Source organism: Symphalangus syndactylus, chromosome 14 (assembly GCF_028878055.3).
Source record: "Symphalangus syndactylus isolate Jambi chromosome 14, NHGRI_mSymSyn1-v2.1_pri, whole genome shotgun sequence".
Lineage (NCBI taxonomy): Eukaryota > Metazoa > Chordata > Mammalia > Primates > Hylobatidae > Symphalangus > Symphalangus syndactylus.
Genome location: NC_072436.2, coordinates 102,480,097 through 102,492,630, shown reverse-complemented (window position 1 = coordinate 102,492,630; position 12,534 = coordinate 102,480,097). Strand labels below are relative to the sequence as shown.

Genomic DNA, 12,534 nt, shown 5'->3' with positions numbered 1-12,534 from the left:
AATATAATACAGTACATTCTTTTTGGAGGAGATATATTTTAATACAGGAAATGAAGAATAAAAAAGATATATTTTACACTTGATCTTAGCCAAAAGGCCGAGAAGCGATAAAAAAGATATATTTTAATACAGGAAATGAAGATAAAAAAGGAAGGAAGAGTTGAAGACAGAAATCACAGTACAGGCCGGGCGCGGTGGCTCACGCTTGTAATCCCAGCACTTTGGGAGGCCGAGGCGGGCGGATCACGAGGTCAGGAGATCGAGACCACGGTGAAACTCCGTCTCTACTAAAAATACAAAAAAAAAAAAAATTAGCCGGGCGTGGTGGCGGGCGCCTGTAGTCCCAGCTACTCGGAGAGGCTGAGGCAGGAGAATAGCGTGAACCCGGGAGGCGGAGCTTGCAGTGAGCCGAGATTGCGCCACTGCACTCCAGCCTGGGCGACAGAGCGAGACTCTGTCTCAAAAAAAAAAAAAAAAAAAAAAAATCACAGAACATGGATCACAATGGGGGAAACATGTCCTCTATTAACAGGAACAAGAACCTTAAAAATGCTTTAAAATACAATTAAGTGGTTTTCGTAATAGCAGAAGGCCAAAGAAATGTCGGGTCCGGTACTCAGTGACATCAGTGTTTCTCAATCAGGCATCCAGGACCTACTGCTACACTATGGAAACTGACAAATGGTACAGTATTAATAAGAAACAGATCACCTTACAGCCTGGCAAATTATTATTACAATAAATGTCAGCTTCCTCATTTATAAAACTTGGAGAATTGTCAAGATTACAGTTACTACATACAAACTGCCAAGCGGATTGCCTTGCACATTGTACACCCTCAATAAAAGGTAACTATTACTGTATTTTTTTTTTTTTAACATATCTTGCCTCATTCGTCTTTGTCCTCAGAAGCTAGAAACAGAGCCTGGCACATATTTGTTAATCTAGGGGGGGCTTATTAGTTTTCCCCACCCACATCATTCAAAATTAAAGAAGTACAAAAACGAGGCACTGAATTTAAAGATTTACCAACTAAAAGTGCAAGATATAAATCCCAGAAGACATTCCTTTTAGAAACACAGACGCTTCACTGAAGTTCTAAAGTCTTGCATGTGAAAAATAGAAAACGCTGGTATCAGGTCTATGCTAAATAAATTCAAGAAGAAAAAATCTTCTTTCACAAAACAAAAAAGTTGGTTTAATATCTAACTGTATTACTAAGGTTATGTTATTACGCTAATAATGCCATATGAAAACAGAAAATTATAAAGGTACTGATATGGTTTGGCTCTGTGTCCCCATCCAAACCTGGTATTGAATTGTGATCGCCAGTGTAGGAAGTGGGGCCTAGTAGGAGGTGACTGGCTCATGGGGGTGGTTTCTAACGGCTTAGCACTATCCCCCTAGTGCTGTCTCCTGATAGAGTTCTCACAACATCTGGTTGTTTGACAGTGTGTGACACCTCCCCCTTTGCGCGCGCGCTCTCTCCTTCTCTTTTTTTTCTCTCTCTCTCTCCTGCTGGCTATGTAAATATGTGCGTACTTCCCCTTCACCTTTTGCCATGATTCTGAGTTTTCTGAGACCACCCCAGAAGCAGAAGACTGTATAGCCTGCAGAACCGTGAGCCGATTAAACCTCTTTTCTTTATAAATTACCCACTCTCAAATACGTCTTTATAGCAATATAGCAATGTAACAACAAACTAATACAGGTACAGAAGTAAATTATTTATTGGCCTGTTATAGACTTAGTAAATTTGCTTTCTGTGACTAAAATAAGAAGTGAGCTGGCTAGGCACGGTGGCTCATGCCTGTAATCCCAGCACTTTGGGAGGCCGAGGTCAGTGGATCACAAGGTCAGGAGTTCAAGGCCAGCCTGGCCAAGATGATGAAACCCCGTCTCTACTAACAATACAAAAAACTGGCCAGGCACAGTGGCAGGCGCCTGTAATCCCAGCTACTTGGGAGGCTGAGGTAGGAGAATCGCTTGAACTTGGAGGGCGGAGGTTGCAGTGATCCAAAATTGCGCCACTGCACCAGCCTGGGTGACAGAGTGAAACTCTGTCTCAAAAAAAAAAAAAAAAAAAAAAAAAGTGAGCTAAAAGCACAACTTAAAAGTGAAGGTTACCCAGAAAAGTAGCATCAATGAAGATAAAGAAAAAATTAAAATGTTTTATTTTCCTTTTTATCACCAATATTCAATATAAAAAAAACTAAAATGTTACAGACATTTTAGCATGTGCTTAAATTGTTTTTTGAAAATCTTTAAAACACACTCATATGAAACCAGCTGTGGTGGCTTGTGCCTATAGTCCCAGCTACTCAGGAAGCTGAAGTGGGAAGATTGCTTGAGCCCAGGAGTTCAAAAAAATAAAGAAAAAAGGTAGTAATATGAGAAAGAGTGGGAGATCAAAGAGAGAAAAGGCTAAAGAAACAAAAAAGCTAAGGGACATGGTAGGGTCAATGCTTTTAACTCCATCAACTTAAAAATCTTTACTAATTTCTAAATAAAAACATAGGAGAAGACAACAGATTTAGTGCACACACTGGGTCCTCCCAAATGTTGTATTGTAAAACTAATCATTTCCTAATATCTCCTTTAATGGGAGAGAAAGGGAAAAAGAAATACAACATATATTTTAAATACTCTTTTGATTATAATGCATACAGTATAGAAAAATAACAAAAGTTAAAAAATACAAGCAATTTTATCCTGACACAACACAACCATTCTTAGTATCTTGTTATATTTTCTTCTGAGCTTCTTGCCTATGCATCTAGTTTTTAGATATAAGCTTACTATATACTGAACTTGGTGACTCACCATTTTAGTATAAGCAGTTTCTATACTGTTTATAATCCCACACATTCCATTAAATAAAGGGAAAGGTTCCAAATTGTAACATTTTGAAGCAAAATTTCTATTGGAGGCTGTTCAAGGTTCTTTCAGCCTTAATAGCAGCCACCTCATATCCAAGTTCATTTAATACAACTGAAACTCCTATTACACCTATTTATGCCAATTAAGCTCTTAATTACACACTAATTTGTTCCAATTATTTCAGACTTTTCTATCCACATAACTACCAATCTTGAGGGCAAAATGACGCAAATTAACTGAATGACATTCACATACGGAAGACTTTACCAGAGACTAAGTATCAAATCAAAATTTTAGAGTCTAAAAATGCAAAGGCCACCAGGAATAATTCAAATTACTAACTTAAAATAGTTCTATTTATTTCATTCCTAACCTTCAGGTCATGGTACTAATTAACATCAAAATAGTTACTGCTTCCCACAGTTTCCATTTATATTTGCTCATCAACTTGTTTTCTGACATCTGCCTAAGAAAATACATTTTAAAGCCCTAAATATACAAGAATAGAGGAAAAATAAACCACAGACACCCACCTCTTTATAATTCCATAGGACAATGTGCCACTTATATAATCATTAGAAGGTCCTTATAGAGACCGGGGTTAGTCTACTGCCAACAGCAAGACTAAAGGTCTAAGGAGTCTGTCTACTTAATATGTAACTCTCCACGCAGATTTAATTCCAATATCCACTCCAAATGACTGAGAATTGATATAATCAACTTAGTGATACACTTTCAACATATAAACTTTACTATGCCCACGTGGATTCTCAATTTGTATGTCCAAGGTTAATGAGTGTTTGCCAAGTTATTTACCTCTCAATGAGGTCACCCAAGAAAATAAAATGATACCATGATGGAAGGTATCACCTAATACTACTATTCCTTTGAAGAAATAATCCATTTCTGCTGGATACCCTCTGCTGGACATCTCTGATCACTACCTCACTATCTATGCATTTTCCTCTCAATACTCAAATACTTAACATGAATTTTTATAAAATTGAAGCAGTAAGGGTAAGTATCTCAGAAAATACATTGAAATTTCTCTTCTATTCATATACTTCAACTTGATCTGTGTCTTCGACAGCTATAACAAAAACTCTAAACATATTCATCAAGAAAAAAATAATAAAATCAACTCTAGATTATCTATATTAAGAAAAGAACAACAGCCGGGCATACTCCAAAAATAATTTAGAATTTTTAAGTGTCTATTTTTGGCAGCAGATTCACTTTTCTAATTACGTTTTCACTTAAGTCAATATTCTTAAGTATACACCAGCTGTGGGAAGAGACAGGGGGGCCTGTGTGAATACAAGGCACAAAAGGAGGACAAACTAGGATAAAATATTGCTCATGATTTGCATTAAGAACTCACAGAGCCTGTAACACCAGCACTTCTGGAGGCTGAGGTGGGAGGACAGCTTGAGCCCAGGACAGCAGCTGGGGCAATGTTAAGAGACCCCCATCTCTACAAAAAATTGTTTTAAATTACGCGGGCATAGTGACATGCGTCTGTAGTCCCAGCTATTAGGGAGGATAAAATGGGAGGATAACCTGGGCTCAGGAGGTGGAGGTTCCAGTGAGCCATCAATGTGCCACTACACTCCAGCTTGGGCAACAGAGTGAGACCCTGACTCAAAAAATAAAAAGAACTCATAGGTATATGCACATAAACAAAAGAACTCACAGCAATATGCACCTAAACAAATAATGTCTACCCTTAATCTACTTACTTTTAGTTACCAATGAATTCCTAAATATTCCAAAATCAAGAACAACAAAAAAATCAATATTTAAGCATCACTACTTGAAACTCTGAAGATGAAGCACGTAATCAACTCACTGGTTTAAAGAGTGTTTGAATAGGACTCACGGACTCATTTGAAAAATCAGATGAAAAGCGCACATAATTTCTTTATACAACTTTGCTGGGGAGTGAGAAGTGATCATAGCTCCACAAAAATACACTCATGCATCACCCAGGAAGGTTAAAAATAGCAGGCTTAAAACGTTCCAAAGAAATACAGTCATAGGCAAACAATAGATACTACTTTGTTTATATATACAAACAATATTTACTATGCTAAACATCAAGGCTTGTAACAAGCAAGCAAGGATTATTCTACCACACCGTTTTCAATCTACATGAAGTCCCTATCATCCTTACCATATTGTCCCAAATTTTTCCAGCGCTTCCACGAGGTCTGCTTCCACCACAGATTCACAGAGTCCTCGAACATGGACGACGGGTGAAACAGAAACTTTATGATGACTTCCACCTGCCTCCTAGCAAGAGAAAATAATTTCTAGTTAAAAAATTTTTAAGTCTAAGGCCGAATGCGGTGGCTCATGCCCGTAATCCCTGCACTTTGGGAGGTCAAGGTGAGCGGATCACTTGAGGTCAGGAGTTCGAGACCAGCCTGGCCAACATGGTGAAACCCCATCTCTACTAAAAATACAAAAATTAGCCAGGCGTGGTGGCACGTGCCTGTAGTCCCAGCTACTCTGGAGGCTGAGGCAGAAGAATGGCTTGAATCCGGGAGGTGGAGGTTGCGGTGAGCCGAGATCGCGCCACTGCACTCCAGCCTGGGCAACAGAGTGAGACTCCATCTCAAAAAAAAAACAAAAAAAAATTTAAGTCTAAGTTGAATTGCATCTTTTAGTAAATTCAAATCTGCTTAAAAAGTAAACATTTTTTTAAATCCCAAACCAAATCGCAATTCACAAGTTAGCAAAAGGATATGAGAATAAAATAATTAAATGTTTGTTTTAAAATTTTTAATTTCTAAAAAGGGAGCATTCTATCTCAGCAAGAAGTACAAAGATGTTATTTAATAACATTTCAACTTCAAGAAAATCTCAGAAAGAAAATTTAGCAGATACATAGGGCATGCTACAACTGGAAGTATATTTGATACTCATTAGTTCAGTGTTACCTCCATAAAATCAAAATCTCAACTAGTACAAATGAACAAAAAGTTCCAATCAAAAATTTTTCCTCAAAATGAAGATAACATACTTATCTTTCCTGTAACGTAGTAGATTTGTATCATCTTTTGCTCTTGTTTAATTGGTTATCCAGTCCCACTATAACTTGAAGATACTCACTTAGCAGTATTAATTCACTAAACACATGACAACTTACATTTATACAAGGGTACCATCTTTGCAAGGCAGGGGGATGAATAAGAACTACTCAAAAATGCAAGCCCTCCTGGGCATCTATGGAATATTGTGTATCTTCGAGTATGCCAGGCAGGATGTTTCAAAATGTAAGAATATGGTCTTAAAGTTTATTTTTAAACGTAGTATCTGTACGAATTACTTTGAAAATGCAAATAGCTTTCATTTACTTATTCAAGTTCCATTAAGACAAAGATCTGTATTTACAAATGCCATCACGCACTTCTCTTGCATCATAACTTCAGAAATGACTTCCACTGTGTACATCCCTGTCTATACAAAAAGAAATTTATTAAAGTTTTTTTTTCCTATAACAAGACTAATCTGAAAGCACTATTTTACCATTAAAATTTAACAATTGTTTTAAGAAAATTAAATATCTTTAAGGCTATTTTAAATGTCTCACCAATTTTTCTTTATGATAAAGACTATTAGGAAAATATAACAAATGAAATGCCCTGCCAGTAAAAAATTATGTCACGACTAAAAGAAAGGAACTGATTTAAATATATAAAGTAACCACAGAACTACTCAGGCTACTGTCAAATCCAAAAAATAAACTCAGTCCTTTGCCAATACTAATTCTATCCTTGCAATTTATTTGAATTGCTTATGCTCTGTCTTTCCTATGGTTAAACGGATATCCCTTACATGCCACTAAGTTTGAAATGAATCATTCTGACTATACCCTAAGTAAATCAACACTTTCTTAAGCAACATTAACAATGAGACTCTGTCTAGATGAAATTCAACAATCAAATGTGCCTACCATCATTACATTCTTAAATATAACTGGAAATGAATAAAGCAGGAAGAGCTCTAAATAATATCTACCTGCCAAACAGAGCATGTATTTAAAGTATAACAAGTTTTACTCTCAAAATAATTAGAAAATAATAAACTGCAAGATATAATTAAGAGAATCATTTCAGTCCATTCTTAGAAATCAGGTGGCAAAGGTAAATAAAAGGACAACAGAAAACTCTATTGGCCTGAACTCTTCAAAAAGTTAGTAACAAAAAACAGTGGAGGGAAGATTCTATATGGAGACTAAGAGACACAGCAACCAAATACTGGGCCAGGCGTGGTGGCTCATGCCTGTAATCCAGCACTTTGGGAGGCTGAAGCAGGTGGATCACAAGGTCAGGAGTTCCAGATCAGCCTGGCCAAGATGGTGAAACTCCGTCTCTGGCGTGGTGGAGGACGCCTGTAATTCCAGCTACTCAGGAGGCTGAGGCAGAGAATTGCTTGAACCCAGGAGGCAGAGGTTGCAGTGAGCCGAGATTGTGCCACTGCACTCCAGCCTGGGTGACAGAGGGAGACTCCATCTCAAAAAAAAAAAAAAAACCTAAATGCTAGCTGGGCGCGGTGGCTTATGCCTGTAATCCCAGCACTATGGGAGGCCGAGCCATGTATCACAAGGTCAGAAGTTCAAGACCACCGTGGCTAACACGGTGAAACCCCGTCTCTACTAAAAATACAAAAAATTAGCCAGGCGTGGTGGCAGGCGCCTGTAGTACCAGCTACTCTGGAGGCTGAGGCAGGAGAACGGCGTGAACCCAGGAGGCAGAGCTTGCAGTGAGCCGAGATCGCGCCACTGCACTCCAGCCTGGGCGACAGAGCAGGACTCCATCTCAAAAAAAAAACCCAAAAAACAAAAAACAAACAAAAAACCAAATGCTGTATGTGAGCCTTTATTATACAATAGTTAAAACTACTATCAAACACATATTAGGGACAACTAGAGAAATTTGAATACAGACAGGATATTAGGTTAACATAATAGAATTAATTATCACTGTCTTTAGTAAGAAAATAGTAATGGTTATGTAAAAGAACACCCTTATTCTTAGGAATGTTGCGATATTTAGGCATGAAATGTCATGATGTTTGAAATTTACTTTCAAATAGTTTAGGGGAAAATAGTATAAGGGAAAAAAGTATGTATATAAATATAGATATGCAGATGTAGAGAAAAAACCCTACACAGCAAAAAGCTAAAAACTGCTGAATCTAAGTGAAGGATATATGTAAGTTGAACATTTTATATAATAAAAAGTTGCAAAATTATTTTATAATATTTAAAGCCTGCAAAAAGGTATGAAGAACTTTATTAAAAATACCCACGGCCAGGCACAGTGGCTCACGCCTGTAATCCCAACACTTTGGGAGGCTGACAGGCAAATCACCTGAGGTCAGGAGTTCGAGATCAGCCTGGCCAACATGGCAAAACCCCATCTCTACTAAAAATACAAAAATGAGCTGGGCATGGTGGTGCACGTCTGTAGCTACTCAGGAAGCTGAGGCAGGAGAATTGCTTAAACCTAGGAGGCAAAGGTTGCAGTGAACTGAGATCTCACCATTGCACTCCAGCCTGGGCAACAGAGCCTCCGTCTCAAAAAAAAGAAATACCCATGAACCCACCATCCAATTTAATAAATAAAACATTATTGGCCAGGCATGGTGGCTCACGCCTGTAATCCTAGCACTCTGGGGGGCAGAGGCAGGCTAAGGAGTTCGAGGCTCAGGAGTTCGAGACTAGCCTGGGCAACACGGCAAAACCCCATCTCTAGCAAAAAAAACAAAACATTAGCTGGGCATGGTGGGGTACGCCTGTAGTCCCAGCTACTCAGGAGGCTGAGGTGGAAGGACTGCTTGAACCTGGGAGGTGGACATTGCAGTGAGCCAAGATTGTGCCACTCCAGCCTGGGTGACGAGCAAGACCTTGTCTAAAAAAAAAAAAAGAAAGGAAAAAAAAACACAAAACAATAAATTGATCACATCTCCTCTTACTACCCCCTTCCTTTCCCATTATAGGTAACCACTATCATGAGTATAGTGCTAAAAAATATAACTGGTTTTCAAATTGGTCTTCTTACAAAGAAATGGATTATACAATCGATTTTTAAATCTCTCAAAAAAAATCTCATTTTAATATATTATTATTTAATTATATTTCCTAAGTGGAATAAACTGAAACCACAGTCATCACTTAAAAGCTGGACGATGTGGGCCGGGCGCAGTGGCTCACGCCTGTAATGCCAGCACTTTGGGAGGCCAAGGCAGGCGAACACCTGAGGTCAGGAGTTTGAGATCAGCCTGGCCAACATGGTGAAACCCCATCTCTACCAAAAATACAAAAATTAGCCGGGCATGGTGGCGGGCACCTGTAGTCCCAGCTACTTGGGAGGCTGAGGCAGAATGGCATGAACCCGGGAGGCAGAGCTTGCAGTGAGCTGAGATCGTGCCACTGCACTCCAGCCTGGGTGACAGAGCAAGACGCCCATCTCAAAAAAAAAAAAGGTGGACAATGTTAAATATACTCAGTATGGTAATTAGGGGAAGATATGATTATCTCAACCTCAAGGCAGAAAACATACCCCTCACCCCCCTTGTATTTCCCTTATTCCCACTCAATGAATCTGCCATTCATAAGTTTATTTACCTTGATATTTCTATTTTTAAATTATGTCTCCTTTTAACACACAATTTTCTCATTCTTTCTGTAGTGATAAAAAAAAAAAAAAAACCTATGGTTGTTTCCAAATATAAAACCAATGTATCAAAGGTATCTTTCCAAACTATTTGTCTACCATCCTCTCCTGAGCTTCGTTTTCCCCCTTTTCCCCCAAAATACTCATATTCTTTTTTTTTTTTTTTTTTTTTGAGACAGAGTCTTGCTCTGTCACTCAGGCTGGAGTGCAGTGGCTGGAGGTCTCACTGCAACCTCTGTCTCCCGGGTTCAAGCAGTTCTCCTGCCTCAGCCTCCCGACTAGCTGGGACCACAAGCATGCACCACCACACCTGGCTAATTTTTGTGGTTTTAATAGAGACAGGGTTTCACCATTTTGGCCAGGCTGGTCTTGAACTCTTGGCCTCAAGTGATCCACCCGCCTCAGCCTCCCAAAGTGTTGGGATTACTGCTGTGAGCCACCGCGCCCGGCCTGTAGAGATTATTTTACCTACTCTAAAATAACCTCTTTTAAGCATCATACTATGAATCTTGACTCCTAAACTGGTGAATAAATCAGTTTTGTTTTTACCCCCCATCAATATATTAATATTGTGGTCATGTCTTCTCCAGCTTAAGGAGTCCTTTTTTAATCTTTCCTCATACAGGAGCCCAAGTTATTTCCATTTCAGATGTTTAGTTACCTAGGCTCTCTCCTTTCTATATCTATTGCTTACCAGACTAGAAAATAATATCCCAGCTGCGTACCCAGAAAAAGAAGGCATGCTTGCAACATACATCCACTTTACAAATTTGCATAATCTCTTCTCTAGGTCAATTGGGTTAACTGTAATGGCGGCATTATTTGGTCTCTACTACAGGCTCTAGCCCAGTCTACTTAGACATTTCAAATTCTCAGCCCTTCAAAGGCCATTTCAGGGACAAACTCTTAATAATACAATTTTTTTTTTTTTCACAACTCCCTCTTCACAGCAATACTAACTTTAAATACTAATTTTGACTACTGCAGATTAAGGACTAAACTCTACTGAAGAGAAGAAAAGCTCAGTACCGTATAAACAAAGGTTCAGTAAACATTAGCACACCCTACCTCATCTACATTTTCCTCTTCTACATAATCTTTCAATTACCGATATTTGTAATGATTTATTAAGTCACACCTAAGTTTACTCTTCAGGCGAAATATCCTCCAGGTTCTTCTGTCACTCCTTTTATGATGCAGTTTCTAGTGCCTTCTCCATTCTGGTAAGCTTTCTGGATACATTAAAATTTATCAGTGTAGTCCCAAGAATGAGTACAGTATTTCCGACATAAAACTATCCCCTAGATATCTTACTCTGGACACTTCATATAGACCAAAGGACAAAGTTTTAACGGGCAGCTGTAAATATAATTTTAACCCACACAATGTTTAATCACATTTTTTCCCTACTAAATTAAATAATTATGCCTCTTGGTCTTTTTCTCTCTGTAAAGAAGCACATCTAAAACACATGGAAACTAACTTTCCTATCCAAAGGTTTTAGGTACATTTGATCACATAACAGAGAAAAGATGTAAAATTATGGCCATAGGAGTCAAGTAACTTTTTTTATTATTTTTTTTTTTGAGATGGAGTCTCACTCTGTCGCCCAGGCTGGAGTGTAGTGGCGCGATCTCGGCTCACCGCAACCTCCGCCCCTCCAGGTTTAAGCAATTCTCTGCCTCAGCCTCCGGAGTAGCTGGGATTACAGGCACGTGCCACCACACCCAGCTAATTTTTTTAGTAGAGACGAGGTTTCACCATCTTGGCCAGGCTGGTCTTGAACTCCTAACCTCGTGATCCACCTGCCTCGGCCTCCCAAAGCGCTGGGATTACAGGCATGAGCCACCACGCCTGGCTGAGTCAAGTAACTTTTTAAAAAACAAACATTTTTTTTTTTTGCTCATGTAATAGAAATCATTTGGTTTTGCCTACCCAGAATTCTTACCCCTTCTGCTTAAAAATAAAAACATGCAAACAAAACAACTCCGTATTATTATTATTATACATTGGTATTTTCAATCACACAGCCATGCCTCCTCAACCTCAGAGGTGGCCTGATGATTAATTAGATGGGGGAAGATCAAAAATGCTTGATAAGAAGGGATAAATATGGGCTGGGAAAGAGAGGATGCTCTTTAGCTGCTAGCTATAAGAATGTCAGCCTAGCTTTACCACTATACAGAGAAAAGGAGAATTGAAGCATGGAAAGAGAATCAAGTCCCTATGACATCATCTAAATCCCTGGATCCAGCCATTCCTAAAACGAGTGTCACAATTTGGCTTTCCCAGTTACACGGGCCAATAAATCTTCTACCCCGCTCCCTTTTTGTTTTCCTTAAGCTCATCTGAGTTGTTGCTGTGGCTGCAAGCCCTGAAAGTTGTATTCAATTTCATGGAGGCAAAAAAGGCAATGTATGATGTAGAACCACAGATTTTTAGATATGTAATACTTTTTCACTATTATAGCCCCATCACCTCACATATGGTAGAAGCTCAATTATCATGTTTTAAATGAGGCTAGAGATCACTGAGTTCCAGAGAGGTTAAGTGAAAAAGCTTGTTAGCAGAGCCAGTACACTTGCTTTGATTGTGCTACTGGCTCTATGAACAGCTCTTTTCACCGTGACGTACTAACATGAAGAAACAGTCTAAAACCAAAAGATGGTAAAACCTACTACTTTTCATTTCTTTCCCCAAACTAGGCCTAAAAATCCTCACTCTACTAGAACAGCTTCGCTGGAGGAGACACAAAACACTACTGCTATGCAAGCCACAGGCTCTGGCACTTACCTCTGGGGCACACATCCTTTAACTACTTTATTTCCAGGAAGTAGTTACTACACGGTCTTCTAAACTTCTCCTGTGAGAGCTAAGTGACCTCATCCCATCTCCCAACCCCTATGCATCTAATACATCACAGTAATATTGCTATCATCAGTAATTTACATTGTGCAAGTATAACAGAATA

The 12,534-nt window shown here is 38.9% G+C and overlaps 1 protein-coding gene across 8 annotated transcripts in view; it reads right to left on the bottom strand.

The window, feature by feature from the left end:
* The window catches only part of HNRNPLL (heterogeneous nuclear ribonucleoprotein L like), a 41,936-nt gene that overhangs the window by 25,153 nt on the left and 4,249 nt on the right, over positions 1-12,534 (bottom strand). For all 8 annotated transcript variants that reach the window (XM_055243374.2, XM_063618124.1, XM_055243372.2 and 5 more), the window contains one exon: positions 5,054-5,172. In XM_055243374.2, coding sequence (XP_055099349.1) covers positions 5,054-5,172 — 119 coding nt within the window. The remainder of the gene's footprint in view (positions 1-5,053; positions 5,173-12,534) is intronic.